Source organism: Anas platyrhynchos, chromosome 13 (genome assembly GCF_047663525.1).
Source record: "Anas platyrhynchos isolate ZD024472 breed Pekin duck chromosome 13, IASCAAS_PekinDuck_T2T, whole genome shotgun sequence".
Classification (NCBI taxonomy): Eukaryota; Metazoa; Chordata; class Aves; order Anseriformes; family Anatidae; genus Anas; species Anas platyrhynchos.
Window position 1 is genome coordinate 19,680,476 of NC_092599.1, and position 16,730 is coordinate 19,697,205.

The 16,730-nt window shown below is 47.1% G+C and overlaps 1 protein-coding gene across 5 annotated transcripts in view; it reads right to left on the minus strand.

Annotated features, from left to right (window-relative positions):
* Positions 1–206: 206 nt before the first annotated feature.
* The window catches only part of PHF2 (PHD finger protein 2), a 96,167-nt gene continuing 79,643 nt past the window's right edge, over positions 207–16,730 (minus strand). For 4 of the 5 annotated variants that reach the window (XM_013096610.5, XM_038185814.2, XM_038185813.2 and 1 more), the window contains exons 17-22: positions 16,212–16,369; positions 8,665–8,942; positions 6,053–6,148; positions 5,036–5,145; positions 3,586–3,847; positions 207–993 (exon numbers count right to left, since the gene is read on the minus strand). In XM_013096610.5, the coding sequence (XP_012952064.3) occupies positions 905–993; positions 3,586–3,847; positions 5,036–5,145; positions 6,053–6,148; positions 8,665–8,942; positions 16,212–16,369 (993 nt within the window). In that variant the 3' untranslated portion in view covers positions 207–904. The remainder of the gene's footprint in view (positions 994–3,585; positions 3,848–5,035; positions 5,146–6,052; positions 6,149–8,664; positions 8,943–16,211; positions 16,370–16,730) is intronic. The other variant, XM_038185815.2, reaches the window with a different exon arrangement.

Genomic DNA, 16,730 nt, shown 5'->3' on the forward strand with positions numbered 1-16,730 from the left:
GAGCCCGCACGCCACCCCTCGCCAACCCCACAAAAAGGCCAGGCCCAGGCGGATGTATACAAAACCTGAAATAGTTTACTTTGCTTTCTTTTTTTTTTTTTCTTCCCTTTTTTTTTTTTTTTTAAACTTTGCTCTAGGTTTACTTAGATTTCGTGAACTTGATACAAGAGCATTTGATATGAATCGGTAAATAAAACACCGTCATAGATAGATAGCCACGATAAACTTTGTTAGAAATGTACATGTCGCGAAAAAATAATAATACTAATAATAATAATCATAATAAAAAAAGCCGGCACGACGCCCAGGCCGGCGCGGCCCTCACGGCCCTCGCCACGGCTGCGGGTGGCTCTGGTTCCCCGCGGGCGCCGTACCCCGGTAATGTGTGTATATAAACAAAGCCCATAAGAAATGTACAAATATAAAAAGCTACAAACATTAATAAATTACATCGTCACAAAACACGGAAACACTCCACAAGGTGCTAGTAAAATAACTGTCTCCCTCCTCGTACAAGAAGTTACGCAAAGAGCTGGTACGGGCCGCTGCGGCTGGCGGCGCCCGGAGAGACTTTCCCCTTATAAAAAACGGGTGGTCGTTATTCCAAAAGCTATGTACAAGCTACATTCTAGGAAAAGGATGCCTCAGGAGACGCATCTACACGGCAGCCAGGCACCGCCGCCCGCCCGCTCCCCGCCGCCCCTCACCGCCTCCCGCTGCTCAGCGCCGCGGGGCCGGGCCGGGGGCGCGTTAACTTTTTGCGGACTGGTCGCTCTCAGCACTCTGAGAAAGGACATCTATATTAAAAAATATTTATAGCAGGATTCTGTACACTCCAACCGCTGAAAGTTAAAAGGGTTGCCGTCGTGGTGGCCAAAGTTAGGTGGCAGTTGCCCGGAGGCTGCTAGAGGAGCAGCTTGCCATTCCGGTGGATCTTCAGGATCTTGCCGAGCCGCTGCTTGGCCGTGGCCATCCCCTTCTTCGTGCGCTTTCCTGGAGGGAGAGCGGGAGTGGGTGAGCCCCAGGGCGGCTCCAGCCCTACACAAAGTGACCCTCCAGCCCCGTACCACTGCTGCCTTCCCCACAGGAAGCCCGGCCCCATCCCAGCACCTCCACGAGGCCACAGCCACCCCACAAGCCTGGGGCCTTGCCCGCTCCCACCCCAGCTCCGCGGTGCACCAAGCACAGGAGCCAAAGCAGCACCACCGCAGCTGTGGCGCGTCCCGTCACACACCTGGGGCACCCCCACAGTGCCAGCCCTGCTGTGCTGTGCCCTCACCCAGCCCGCATGCATCCCAGCTCATGGCTTGTGGGTGACCAGTTTGCCCCCAGCATGACAGTCCGTCCAAACCCAGTGTCTCCAGCACTGCCCCACCGGGGAGGCTGTGCTCACACAGGCACCCAGCAGGCTGTAAAATGCTGCCTGCCTTCACCGTGGGCATGCACACACCCCCAGGACCTCTGGGCACCTCTCTACTGTTCTGCACACACTCAAGGGGGAATCTGTAGCATGGGGACACAGTCTGGCACCTCACTGGCACCAGTCCACGTACCACTGTGGTTCCTTGCCCTCTCTTTCCCAAAAGAGACCATCTGCATCCAGCCTAGGCACAAGCTGCTGAACAGCTGCATGTACCAGTGCACGCACACACACACACGCACGCACGCACAGACATGCACATCTTTACAGATTTAGGCTAACACCAAGGCACTACAAAGCACCTAACTGGGACAACCTCCCCTATCCCCACACTCAAGAAAGAAAAACACCACTGTGAGCCCTTGCTCGTGGGCTGTGCCATTCAGGAAGGCCTGTGCTCCCTGCATGCTTGTCCTCAGAGACTTGTACAATTGTCACAGCTGATCTCTACCCCACGTCTCGCCAGCTACTACCTTACAGCCAGAAACACTGTGAATCTCCAAGGTATCTGGGACTACCTGGCACTCCACAAACCCACAGAGCCATTTCCCTGCCCGTAATGCTGTCAGTGCACTCACATGCAACACCTGCAAAGACTGGTTCCTCTCCACTTCTCCCACCTGCATTGAGTGCTCCAGCCCAGAGGGCAGGTGGTGACCTTCCACACCATACCTTTTCTCAATAAGAATGTGCTTCTACAGCCACAGAAGACTGGCAGCATACAAAAGCAATTTATAGTTTCTTCATTTCTCATCCTTTTGCCTCACTGTGAGTTGTCTCCCTTCCTGAAACAGTCTGAGAGCTCCCTGACTCTGCTTCATCCCACCTTCTCCTTCCACAGTCCCTTCATTCCCAACCTGTTAGTTCCCAAGCTCCGGGATCTCCTGTGCTCCATGCAAGAGAGATGCCCTGAAGTCCCCTAGGTGGCCCCAGCTGACTCAAGGCCCTTCACTGGAGGCTCTGAATGTGCTCCTCTCACTCAATGTCAGGCACGTACTCTTGGCACATGGCTCCTTCCCTCCTCTGAGGACTGAGCTATGTCACGGGCAAGGTGTGATCCACGTGCCTGTTCAGGCTCCCTTCACGATGACCTGACTGGGCACCCAGCTCACCTGCCAGACCAGGGCCTGGCTCCATTCAGCACTCCTCTTCCCATCACATCTTCCATGCTCTTGGACCTGTTTTATTCACGTTACCATGTCATCACAAAGACACAATTCCAGGCAAATACTTTCATTTCACTCTGGTTCTGCAGACAGCTACAGGTCTTGCCAGCTCCTGACAGAGCCCTTGGGCCTATAATGGGCTGTACACATCCTCCTGTATGGCCCATTCAGCTGCCCTGATGTTTTACTGGGGCTGCAGGACACTACACGCTGCCTCTGATTTGCTCCACTCAAATGCAGAATACTGGAAACGTCTGCCACATAGCCTCACTTTTTACAACAGGGCCTCTCCCAGTGGGATCAAGCACTTGATCTTCACCATACACAGTGCACTCGACTGGAGTTTTTGCCTGTCCCACACACCTGCCTTCATCGTGCTTTCTCAGCACAGTTCAAGCAGAGAACAGAAGGCCCCAGCCCAGCCCTGGCTTTCCCTATGGCAGACAAGTGACTTCTTCCTCTCTTGGTTTTGTTTGCGTGGCTGTGTTACTCCCAAGGTCTGACATTCCTCTGCTCTTTTGTTGCAACAGGATTGCAGATTTGCACTACTCTACACCGCTGGGCGGGACGTCCTCCTTTACAGGTATGCACAGGTATTGCACAACCACTAGCCGACCTCAGCAGTGCCTGACCCCGCCCTGAGCAGAGCAGCCTTTATGGATGCATCCTCCCCTTGACAAGGCTTCACCAGACGGGCTGGACTGTGACGTGGCCACTGCATGTCCTCCTCAGGAACCCTGGGGCATGCTCAGGAGCGTTTCCTAGCACAGGATGCCTCACTCCCTGCAACAACAGCCCAGCAGCAAGGCACAAATTTGGGCCCACACTACCAGGGGAGCCAAGGCCATGGGCTAGATCTCCAACCAGATCTGATCTACCAAAACAATTCTACAGACCCATGACAAACATAATACGTGAGGGCCCTGCAAACGGCATGGATTACATGACCAAATCACCCTTCCCCATTCCTAGAGCGTAACCCCAGGCGTTTCCTGGTACCTTTGGCGGAGGCATTGTTCTGCGAGGATGATGAGGGTCTCCTCTGTGTGAGGAAAACACCGGGTGCCATCGGCTGTGATCCCCTGTTAGGCTGGGCGACCCCAAAGGTGCTGGCCCCTGCGGTGTACTCGTGATCTGTGAGGCTGCTGGCATGTGACTCCAGCTTCGGCTCTGGCGAGCTGCCTTCCTGAGCCGGTTTGTTCGCGTTGTTGGTTGACAGCTTCTTTTTGGTATTTTTTTTCTTCTTGCCTTTTTGTTCCTCCTTTAAAATGACAAACATGAAGCTCATATTAATCCCCAGAAGACCTTTAGCTATGGCAAGGGCCAGCGGCGTTGCTTAGGGTCCTGATACAATGAAAAACAATGGAGTTTGCCATGTACAAACTGCTCAGTCTGTTCCGATACCATCTCTCTCACAGATCTCTGCCGCATGCACACGCTGCCTTTCTTGCCTCTCTGTGCTTTGTGCAGAGCCTCCTTGCTTGTTAACTCTGTGCACACTGCGGCGAGTAGCAGCCAGTCAGGACCAAAACGACCCTGCCTTGGGAGACCAGCGTGGTTTTGCATGAACAAACCTTTTGAAGTTCCACATAAACTGGCATCTCCTATCTTCAATCTTCACACACTTTCACAATAGCATGGAGGATATTAAGCACCCCACTTATTCATAGAATCTGCTTCCTGCTAAGACAGACATTATCTCACCACCTACAACTGCACATCATGAGAAAAGTGGTCTCTCACCATCCTGTTTCCCTTGCCTACCTTCAAATCCACTTCTTGTTGAAACCCTGCTACTGTTCTTGGAGCTCTTCTACCTAACAGCACCCATCACAAAAGCGCAATGCCACCAAAAGCCACAACTCCAGCAACTCCAGCATCTCGCCAACCTGGCTCCAGCAGACCTCATCACCTTCACACCTTGCTCTCTCATATTTGTGGGGCCCAAGTGCATGAGGCACTTAGCATCTATATGACACCTCCAGAGACCAAAGGACACTTACCAACACCCAGAAATGCCTCAATATCTTTGTTGAACTGACATGAGCTATCCTCGGTTCACCAAAGCTTTGAGAGAAAACCCTAATGCTTCCCAGCAGCCAGTTTCCACAGACAAGGCAATCACACCAGTCAGACTCTCAAATGCACATCAATACACCGTTCTCACACACTCCTTTCAGGGACCCTCCTTCTACCATTAGCCTGCAAGGTAGCCGTGGTTGCTCTCTCATGCTTTTCTGTACTTCTGACACACTGCCTGCCCTGTGCTGTGGCTTTGTCAGGTATGCTGCAACACTACAGGACTTTCCTCCCGTTTATTTCACCTGAGACTGATGACCCTTGTGTTACTGACATGAATAAACCCTAAGAAGGACTGACACTGCTGCTATTTGGGCATGACTTTGCTGCTTTCATGTCCTGACAGCTACTACTTCCCAAGCAACCTCACCTGCTGTGACAGCTTTGCGGCAGCAGCGGCAAGTCCGGTTTCAATGGAGGCGACTCTTGTACCCTCTCGCACCGGTCTGTCCTGTCGAGGCACCGAGGGGCCGACTCGTGCTGCAAGGAAAGCAGGTGCAGGTGAGACACAGGCAGTGTGTGCCCAGATGAGCAGCACAGCCACACTGGGCAGCCTCCTAAGCAGGAAGAGCCAGGGATGCCACAGCCTCTGCTCTTCCTTCCTCCCCAGGATGTGTACGAAGGAAGTGCTGACAGCCTCCACCCAGTCACAGTGGTTTGGAGAGAAGCTGCCAACAAAGATATAACACAGCCAAGTAACCTCACAGGCAGATGCAGCTACCTGAAGCTGAAGCCATGGGAGATTTCTGCCTACTACAGGTAGTATGGAGGAGTCCAGCATCGTTTCCAAATGGACAGCGTTCACCGCCCCATCTGCTGGGGATGGACATGCAGTGCCACGAGCTGAGACACTGCTTCTTTGTCACACACAACAAGCTGTGGAGACTCCCCCATTAGTGGGCCATAGCAAAGGGGGGTCTAGGAACCCCCTAGCCTCTTATACTGCCTCTGGTGAGCCACAACAAAAACACCTTTCCAGACCATCAGCTTTGGCCAAACCCAGAGGAGACCATTCTCACATTCCCTGTCATTTCTCTCTATGTGGTCAACACCTAAAAGCCAGGGCTACTCAGCTGTCTGTGGTTTCACAACTACGCCACTGCTAAGGTGGCCACCAATCATTCCTTCACCAAGAGCACAAAGAAAAAAACAACCCATCCAGGAACGACTTTTTCCTGCTGGTTGATGGCAAAAGGCTAAAATTGGTCAGCTGAGTCCCAGCACATGAAATCACCTCCCATTGTGCTTGAAAGAATTAATCCTTCACTATACAGAGAAATTGCTAGTTGTGGTCTTACAGTTTCCACATTCCTTGAAAAATGGCTGGCTCATTAGGTACCTTCCTGACTTAGTCTGAGTCTGGGTAGCACAGATTTCATGGACTTACCTGTTGGGCTATAAGGGGCATCATCTGAGCTTTTCCTTTTCTTTGACCGAGATTTGAATACTGGATTATCTTCATCCGATTCAAGAGAAGGGTAAACTACAGTAGGAAACAAAGAGGATATTTTCAGTGTGGGGACAGCTCTGTGCTGCACACAAGTTCACTTGCTCTATACAGTTATGGTGCCTGCAGGCATCACAGCTCAGAAGAGCTATGTCCCCCAGAGGTAACGCTGAGTGGTGACACAGCTGCAACAATCAGGAGACTTTCTCTTGCTCTCATCTACACACTGCATTTTAGAAGTTGCTGTCATTACACTGCAACCAGCTAATTTTAGGATACACAGATAAACTTCTCAAACAGCAAAAAGCAGTCTTCATCTTGTCTGTGTAGTGGCAGCACAGCTGTAAGAGACACAGACAAATTTCTTTATCCCAAGCTAGACTGATATTGAAGACATGCCAGTACAATTCTCATAACCCCTTGCAAGACAAGATGTGAATCTTCATGTGTCAAGGAAACACGTGTAGGTGCGTGGGTACTCCTGCCATGAGAGGAGCTTCTACCTTTCTTCAAAAGCTTGGGAAAAAGTGAGCCACGCTATGATTCACAGGGAGACAGCCACCTCTTTGTTAAGGGACTGGTCTTTGGACTGCATGGAAGGACCTGGTGCCATGTCTCAGATTTTTTCCTGTTCCCATGGGTTTAGGTTTTGCCAGATGCAAGCAAGCCTTGCTTCACATTTTCAAAGGAGGCTCTCTCACATGCACAGTATGATATCAGGCCCAGCGCTAACACGGCTTGCAGATAAGTACCCTGGTCACTTGATGCACTCCTAAAGATCCTACAGACCTCCCACAAACTCCTATCCACAACAACTTGGCTAAGACACGTGTGATCTGCCATGTATCTCTATCGCAGTAGCAGTGGTCCTACTTATGACTTAGCACGGGTATGGCCCACTGATACTACCAGGCACAGACAGCTGTCACAGCAAGGAGACATGCAGGAGAGATCACATCTTGGCTCCCACACTTGATTTCTGGTGTCTGTAGGGCTTTTGCATGTTCATGGCTATCTGAACAGCATCCTCGCTGGACAGCAGTACCCACAAGTGCGACTCACACCGCAGTGACTCATGGTTCCCTTCATGCACGGAGCAGACCAAGGCAGATTCCTTTACTGCCACATCCCCTGCTCTTCCCCCAGGAGCAGGGAGCAGCCTTTACTGGGAGCCTGCCTAGTGCAAGCAGAATTACCAGTGCCAGGGAAGCCAACCGCTTCATTTGGCACCTCACCTTCCTGGCCCTTGTGACTCCAGCACAGTCAGGCAGAGAGAAACAAGATGACGTGCCATTTGTGCTGACCTCAGAAACTGTTTTCCTTGATTTACTAGTGGCCAAGAGGTAAATGTGAACCATTCTACCAAAGGACCCTTCAAAGGCCTCAGGGATAAAACATCACCTGATCTAAACTTTGCCCCAGCCTTTACTGCAAAGTTTTGTTTGTTTGTGTGAGTACATTTTTTAACAGGCATTTGATTTTCTTGCCCGTTGTCATTTGTTACATCAGTAGTGATTTTACCCTTACTGTGGCCTGTGGCCATTGACACTGTAAGTCTGCTGATTAGATGTGGAACAGCAGAGCCTTTGGAAACCAAGCCTGCTCACAACAAAGGCTCTCCATTCAGTCGCAGCACAGATGTGTAATGAGCAAATCTGCCCTTCAGCAGAACAGAGCCCTGCCCATGCGTGGCATCTGCTTCATGGAGCTGCCCTTTCTCAAAGCACCTAGCAGCACCACCACTGCATCGCAGAGCACTCTAAATGGCTGGGCTGCCTTCTGCAACATGTCGCAGCACCTCCAGTTTGCCTTGGTATTTCAGAGGGTGAAAACACATGCTATTTTTCTAGTCATAACATGATTTCTGATGGCCATGCTTGCCACAAACCTCTACTTTCTTCTTGTCCCATTCAGGGCTTCAGGTTTTCCAGTTCCTATCAATCCTCACATTATTATTTTCTTCCTTTCCTCACTTCTTATATTCAAAATTGTTCCTGCAAATTATTATGGTAGAACTGATATAACTGGTGCAAACTGGCTATGTGCCCACTTCTGCTTCAGATGCTTACTTTCTATGCCAACACTCAAAATACCATAGGAACCCTTCTCCAAGTACAAATTCAGCTTCTCACTCAGCTTGCCTAGACATTTTAGTGTTACTGTGCAGAGAAGGACATTCCTGTCATAAGTACTAGTACCTGACACACATTTTTGGGACAGTTCCCCATGTTTGCTGGCGGACTGCCACAGTGTCAATGTGTTTCCATGCTTTTTAAGATCTACTGGTAACACCATGTCTCAAGTACAGTCTAACTGGATAGTTATATCACCACCGGTTCTGTAGTCAGTCTACCTATTATGGAGTGTTTGCTTAATTTTGCAGTGCAGACCTCTTGTTTATTACATTCTTCCTTACTAACATTTTGATATTTCAGTGCAACAGACCACATGAAATTGAAAAAGCATCCCATGAGAAACACAAGGATTATTTGTAAATATGCACACGCATACCCAGGCACACACACAACTCAGACTGCTTCGCGTGTACGTACCGTAATCTGAATCTTTAAAACAGGCATCTAAATGGTCCTGATCTTCATCGTAATCTTCAATGTCAATACTGTTTTTTGTGCTTTTCTTTAGTAACCGCTTGCCAGCATTTTTGTTACTACCACCGCCTGTTTTTTTAGAGTTCTGTGTGGAGATGGAGTTATTCTTCGCCTGATTGGTACCCCAGGATGCCTGGAGGCAGGAATCTGATGACTGGAGGTTTGCCATCGATAGCATGCCCTGGATTGCTTCTTGCGTGCTGGGTGAGGCAGGTGGCTGACTGCAGGAAAACATTGAGAAATACAAGAGCTATTAGCGATTCCATGAAAACACAAACCCCTCTCAAACAGTTGACTCCTTTCACCTCGCAGTGTTGCTAGAAGAAATTTCCTGATTACTGTGCTTTGAGCAGCTGGGCATGCCACAAGTGACAACAGTTGTTTTTTTTATGTTAACAGCAACATCACAGTGCATTAGATTTGGGGTTACTGTAACAGTAACCTCTATAACTGTATTCCCAGCAACACAACATTTGTACTACCCAACCCTGAGGATGTCACCCCAACGCCTTACACACACATCCCAAATTCCCATCCTCCTACAATGGAGCTATGACGGGTGAAAACCACATTGCTTTCACTGACCTGAACGATGAGACCCCTGCTGTTGGCCAATACCCTTGCAAATTCATTTCAGATTCCTCCATCCCCTCCTTCACATGACTATGTATGAAAGCGAAGCCTGAAGAGGGCAGGGAGCAGTGGTAAGGGGGAACTGCACATGGACCATGACAGTGGGCAGGCTCTCTGGCACCCCTCGAGAAGTGACAGAGCTCAGGAGAATGGAGAAGTCTGGCTGTGGTGACCAAGCTACCACATCACCGTGACTGCACGAAGAAGGTGGGACAGCTCACACCGGGGTGCTGCTGTGTGTGGGCACGGGAAACACAGGCTGTGCCCTCTGCAGTGAAACAACCAACAGGCAGCAGTGCTGTTGTGGTGGGCTTCTGTTATGTACTGCCAAGCAAGTGGAGAAAGGATCCAAACAATGGGAATGAAGCTCAGGTTCACAGGCCACAGCTCTCAGTGGGGACGTTCACTGCCCCAGGACCGTCAGAAGAGCAACACGATGGGGCACAAGCAGATCATGAGGTTTCTACAGTGCCCTGGGAGGTTTTCTGATGTGTATGTGGGGTGGACTGATGATGGGAGGTGCTGGACAGAGGTAGGACTGGATGAGTGGGCTACAGGAGAGGGAAACCTTGTTCACATTGAACTTGCTTTTTGGCATTTTATTGCCAACTGCCAACAAGCACTGTGCATCTACTATAGAAAACAACATATTCCTACAGAGTAGGCTGAGGTTAAATGATGTGTAAATTCTGACTGGCATGTACACTTAAGCAAGGTGGCAAAGCATGTTCTTCATGATACCGAAGAATGTAGAAGAACACTAATCTCATCAGGAAACATCAGACATTAATTCTGCAAAAACACAGAACGCATCATCAAGTATTTCCAGAAGTTCTGGCAAACAGTGAAATGCCAAAAAAAGAAAAGATATTTGAACAGTTATGCAATAGAAGCCACTAACGTACAGCATTTCCCAAGTAAATTAGCAATACCACATCACTTTCTCTCATTTGATCTTAATTTAATCCACTTAAAACCATTACAAGACTCTAGATAGAGTAAGACTCTAGACATAAAGGGAGTTTCTGGGCACTAATTGCATTTATAAATAATCCTGAAAATGAGTTAGGACTGGTGTCAGCAGCTTGCAACTCAAGGAATAAAAGAACATCGAAACATTTATTTAGTGAAGAGACATTTTAATCCCTTCATTATCATGCCAGATGCCTTAGCCTTCCCCCTGACAAAGGCATATTTCACACCATCTATAAGAAATTAACATATTTTCTTTCCATTTTTCCCCCCAACAGTTTTTGCAAACACTGGACTCCCAAAACAGTGCAAACAGACCATCAAAAACTGACCACTAAGTGGGTAAATCAGAGAGGAACTGCCTTAAGCAACACAAGCTTCAACAAATAAATTGTGGAATATGATCAAAACCAGTGGTTCTGAGAGTCAAACCACAACGTGAACGTGTGGGTAAAATGTCTTAAAGAGACAGAGCTGCACATGGAGCAAAGTGTTTCTCATTAGTGCTTGCCTGTGCTTCTATTAGAGGTATTTCAGCTTTCTAAGCCAAAAAAAAAAAAAAAATCAGAAAGAATCAGGAAGCAATTTTTAAACTCTGGGAGGACTTATCCCCTTTTTGTAGCTTCAGCAATGATCTTATATATATATAACTATATATATATGAAAGTAAACTGACCATGAGTTCCAACTTTAACTTAAAAACAGTAAATATGGGAGCAGAAGCAGAGCAACCAGCATCCTTCTGCCCCTGTGCTCCCTTCCAAGCAGTTGGCTTGCAAGAGCCCTTCGAGCATACAGCAAGGTGGCACTTGGTGCTAGCACAGACCCTGCCATGGCTTATCAAATCCCAGCAGTCTTGCTTTCCTTTCCACAAGCTAAAAAATAATTTAGTGGATGAATAGAAAAAAGGACACTAATTGACTAGCAGTTCGTGCCTTTTGCAGTGGGCTCCCCTTGGGGGATTCTGTTGTAAAGAAACTCTACAAAGAACTGGAGTGTTAGTGTTCTCAGGGTTGCCCGAGTGAGGAAATGGATTACTGCAATAACCATTTGCTGCCTAGCAAGCAGCTGGTGTTTTCAGACGCATACAGTGCAGGAACTAAGAGGTCCACACTGGAAACTGCCAGCCCTGCCTGTAACCCCAGGACAACGAAGTAAACCTTGGTGTAGCCGTGACATGGGCCACAGGCAACAGAAATGCTCAGATGGCCAACAGGGCATGGCCATGAGGTGGCTGCTTCAGCCACCCCCGGGGCCAGGCTGTGGAGGCCAAGCCCGAGGCCTGCCAGGCCCGGCTCCCACCTGGAGCTCACGGGGAGCTGCTGCTGCTCACAGCAGGTGGAATTGGCAGCAAGTTTGCACCGTGTTAACAGAGAGCAGCACTGTAACAGAAGGGAAAATATGTTGCTAAAACTCAGCCCAAATAAAAGGACTGATCCCAGGACTGATCAGCAGTGCATCCAGTCTGATGGTGTGATGAAGAGTGGGGAAGGGGAGCTCCCCTCCGAGGGAAGCCAAGGAAGGACACGTTGGTCTGCACAGCACAGATGGCGTGGTGCCCTCCTCAGTGCTACCTGCAGCTGTTTGCTAGGATGGGTTTAAGCCTAGGGGCCTTAGAGCCCCAGAACAACTTGCTGTTGCTGGCAGTGTCTTCATCAGGGAGGAGTGCACAGAGCATCCCTTCAGGCTATGCTTTAGGGCTTTCGTGCTGCCTGCATTCCCCTCCTAGACTTGACAAGAGCATCCTTTCCCTGGCACTACACACCAGAGCAGGTGGCAACAGGCAAACAACTGTGGTTGCTGACAGGAATACACAGAGCTCAGCACTGACAGACTAAGGCTTTGCCTCCCTCATTGGCGCTGGCCCCTCTCCACTACCACCATCTCTCTCTGAGGGTCCAACATCTCTCTTGAGAGGTCATCTTCCTTTCATAAGTAATTACCAAACCTGTTACCTCTATTCTTATATTTAGAAATTGAATGTATTCATTTTGTTGGAATACAACTCACTGAATGCTGGCCTTTTCCCTGTTCTCCACACTGCCTGCACAGCGGCTGGAGGTACTGAAGGGCATGGGGGAGAAGAGACAGTAACCTTACTAACATTTTGTCTCGCCTCTGAATAACTACTGCTCAGTCTCATAACTGGGGGAAAATAGGTAAGAGCAAAGGAAAGTCACAGGAACCATTGAACATTTTCTAAGTGGAAATATCTAGCTTGACATATGAACTGCCTCATGGGGTTACAGAGCAGAGGAAGCCAGATCCTACTCGGAGGTGCACAGCAAAGGATGAAAGGCAGTGGAGGGGAAATCCCAGCCAGCCACAGGAAAAAAAGGGCCATGCTGAGGGTGGCTGAGCAGCTCACACAGAGAGGTTGCAGAATCTCCATCCCTGAATATATCTAAAACTCACCGAGGCAATGCCCTGAACTACCAGGTCACACTATGCAGCTGGCCATGCTCTGAGCCAGCAGCTGCATGAAATGACTTCACAAGGTCCCTTCCAATTGCCATTGTTCTAGAATACTGCAAATAAGAACTGATGCATGAGAGGGGGAGGTAATGAATCACCATTTTCCCTATGTGATAGTTTTCCTGTCATTTCTGCATTTCCCTCATCCTTCCCAAGGCAAGATGGAAATGAACTACAAAGAAGTGAAACAGAGACATTAATGACTTGTCACTATTTTGGGGAAGTGACAAATGTATAGAACTACAGGACTTAAATAACTTCAAGCACAAAAACAGTATTTTCATCCATATTTTACCAGGCTTGGGAACAAGAAACAATTCCACTGAGTTCAAGATCACATGACTACTAGTCTCCTCAACTTTTTTTTTTTTTTTTCCTATATTCCATTTCCCTCTTTTCAGATTGTTTCCACATTTATGGCAGCATTTCTGCAGAACCTCTCTCCTTGTCTCTCCTCATTTTGCTACCATTGGCACAAGTGTGGGAGAGCAATCTAGGTAAAGCCATCAGGACATTTGTTTTGGTCAGTTGCATGACAATCTAACATTTTACAGAATAAAGTTGCACACTATTCATGCGAGGTCATTAACACACAAAAAGAGCCCTAACCTGCTTCCTAAGTTACCGCTGCAGTTCAGCAGCCCTGGTGCTGGTCTGATAGGACTCTGTGCTTCCCCTTGCAGAGCTCACCCTCATCTGCACAGATCACCATGCAAGCAGAGGACATCCCACACAGACTTTACTGCACTATTACATACTTTATATATCATAGAATCACAGAATTGTAGGGGTTGGAAGGGACCTATATATATACATGTATATATATAAACACATATATACGTAGTACATATATATGTACTACATGTACTACCCTTTACCTGCCTTACAAGTAGGAAAACAAACTAGAGAAACATGGAAATTATTTCTGTGAGTCAGGCAGGACCACATTGGCATTACGTTGCAACACAGTTTGTTTGCATATCAGGTTTCTTCTTTTTTAAAGAAGCACGTTATGGCTGTTTAAAAAGCCTAGCATAATTATGAAATGAAACACAGTAATTTCATTTATCAGGAGCTTTTTTCAATCAAGCTTCAACACACACTGCCAAAACCTAATTGTTTATACAAGAACCAAAATTGATATGACACATTCCCACTAAACTACCACACACAGTGTAGTAATTCATGCGGAGTTTAGTTATGTGACTGCCTTTGCGACTTTGATTTCAGAAACCACAAAGTCTACAAATACCCTGGATACAGAGCCCAGGTTGAAGGGAGGAAAAATGAAAGGCCTGAGTCCTACTCTGTTACTGAATGGCAGTTTTAACCCATTGCAGACAGCAAAAGACACAACCAAAGAGAGATAATCTTTGAGGAACATTCCTTTAACCTATATTTTCAGCTTACCTCTGTATATCTGCACATCACAAGTAGGCAATGAACCACACTGTATGTGAAATAATTAGAACTGTAAACATGGCCAAGACAAATTTCTTTAATTTTTAAAATGGCTGGCATTTTCTTCTTTTATATGGATATTCATGTATGGGAGTCATATTACACAGGCAACCTAATTCCCAGTTAGATACACCTAACTACCTGCCAAATGTCTAATTACCTGCCAAAACGTAAGTGTAAATTTGATATAAACTCTAGTTCCATTATGCACCATAATACAGAATGAAAAAGGAATTCAGAGGAACAGCCAAACAGATAACAAGTGCCAATGTGATTATTTCAGTGTTTTTTGAAGAGCAGACAGGGCCAAATCTCAAGAGATCAGGAAAATCTAGAAGCACTGACCCATCTGCACTCAGACAACAAAAAAAAACATTGTATTACCTGGGAGCTGCAGACACTTTGGTACCTCTCTCCATACCCTCTGCAATCACTGGTTTTGAACAACCACTCCTTGCTAGAAGGAAGGCAGTAATGGAAGAAAAATGGCACTAAACTGAAATCATATCTCTTCCCTAGAAATAACAGTCTTGTCAAGATAAGCCTCCTAAGGACAGTTACTACGTTACTTGTTTTTAAAATCATTGGCTTTTTTCACCTGCAGTTCTGCTGTGTGACACACCCCTGGAATGAGTACCATGGGAAACATTAGGAACCAGCAGAAAATTCTTACAGGAGTCTTTGCATACACACCCCTGTTCAATGCAGAGATGAGGATCTCCTGAATGAAGGCAGTCTGTATACTATGCTTTAATCTCCTGCAATTATCTGTGTTGGGAAAGAGACAATTGCCTAATAAATGGAGAGAGGTCAAAACATCTGCTTCAATAACCCTCTCGTTTCTCTGCTGCTCTGTCACCAGACCACAGCCTTTAAAAAAAAATCCATACTCTCTCCCAACATTTTTTTTTTAATCACTGATAAAATTCACTTTCTATGGTTTCCTTTGATAACTTATTCCATATGTTCCCCTTTGACCATGAGACATATCTTTTGGAATCCACAGTTATGGCTTTTAACTTCCAATCTTTCCCAGGTTTAGATAATATCTTCCTCTCTGATTCCACTTTAACAGGTCCTTTCAAATTTGCAAGCTGCACTTTTCCTGGGTCACGCACACCCAACACCCAGCAAGGGCACAGCCTGGGTGAGAAGGACAGCACCAGGCTCCCTTTACCTAGTGTTTTACCTACTCTCAGACCAACTACCACCACTACTACTTTCTGCACAGGTTCTGTGGGTTTGCATAAGCAAGGCAGACCTAAACAAAGCAGGGAAGAAAAAGATGCTGTTAGCGTATCCCAACAACTACTTAGCTCTGCTGTGTAAAGCAGATTGGTTTTGCTGCTTTGCACATATAAGCGGCAAAGATCTACTTAACCAGCAGATTGCTAGGGAGCACAGGACATAGGATGCAGCAGTTCACATCCGCTGGGCCATTCTGTGCATGTTAGCTGTAAACTCTGATGTTCCTAAAACACTTTTCCAGGGCTCTGTTCCCAAAGTTTGAATTAAGCAAGACATTTCCATATGTGAAGAGTCCTATTCTGATTCTTTTGAAATGGCACGCATACCCTAATTCTTCTATCTGTAGTTTATGATCAGACTTGGCACATAAAGAGTGGAGGCAGTGAACTCAAGCAGCATTCACTGAGCAGAAAGCTCCTTTTGAATGATTCATCTATTATAGTATTATTGCTAAAATGGATGTTCAGCATTTACAGATGTGAAACGCCTCTATTTGTTTAAATTATACCACTAAAATCTTTCCCACACACTTTTCCACCTCTCCCTCCAGATCACAGGATAAAGGAAGAATTTGCTTACTGGAGAAAAAGCAGTGACTGAGCTGCGAAGTTCATTCTCTCTCCCTCTCACACACATAACCACAAAAGAGCAATTCTTGTTTACAGGTAAGAGCAAAAAAAAAACCATCCCTTTGTGCATACCTGTTGGTGTTATACTCTAAACCCCCAACTTCCTTGCTTGCCTGCAAAAGGTCAAGAATTCCTGCTGAACTTCCGCTCTCTTTCTTTACTTTGGAATTACGCCCTGGCTTTGCCTCTGTGTCAATGTGAAGCAAATCTTCATCTGACGAGTCATCACTCTGCGAAAACAAGAAGGCAGCTCACAAAATGGAAACTTACTATGTTAGTTAACAAGAACACAAGAATTTCTGCAGCCTGCTGCTCTTCTAAAGACACAGGGCTAGCCATTGTAATTTGCTCTTGTTAACAACAAAATAAAAATAAAAATAAAAATCTGGTACACAATAAAAATCAGTCTTCTTCCAGCCTTTAGGCATAGTTGGTTTTCCTGTTCCCTTCCAACCCTAGGGAGCCAGCTTTGAGATCAGATTCTATGCATGGGATCACACCACTGTAACAGTGGTGTTTCCAGGTGCTGCGTTCCATTCCCAGCCACTGCTCCTGTTTTTGAGACCCATGCAGCAGTGAGTGTGTGGCTGT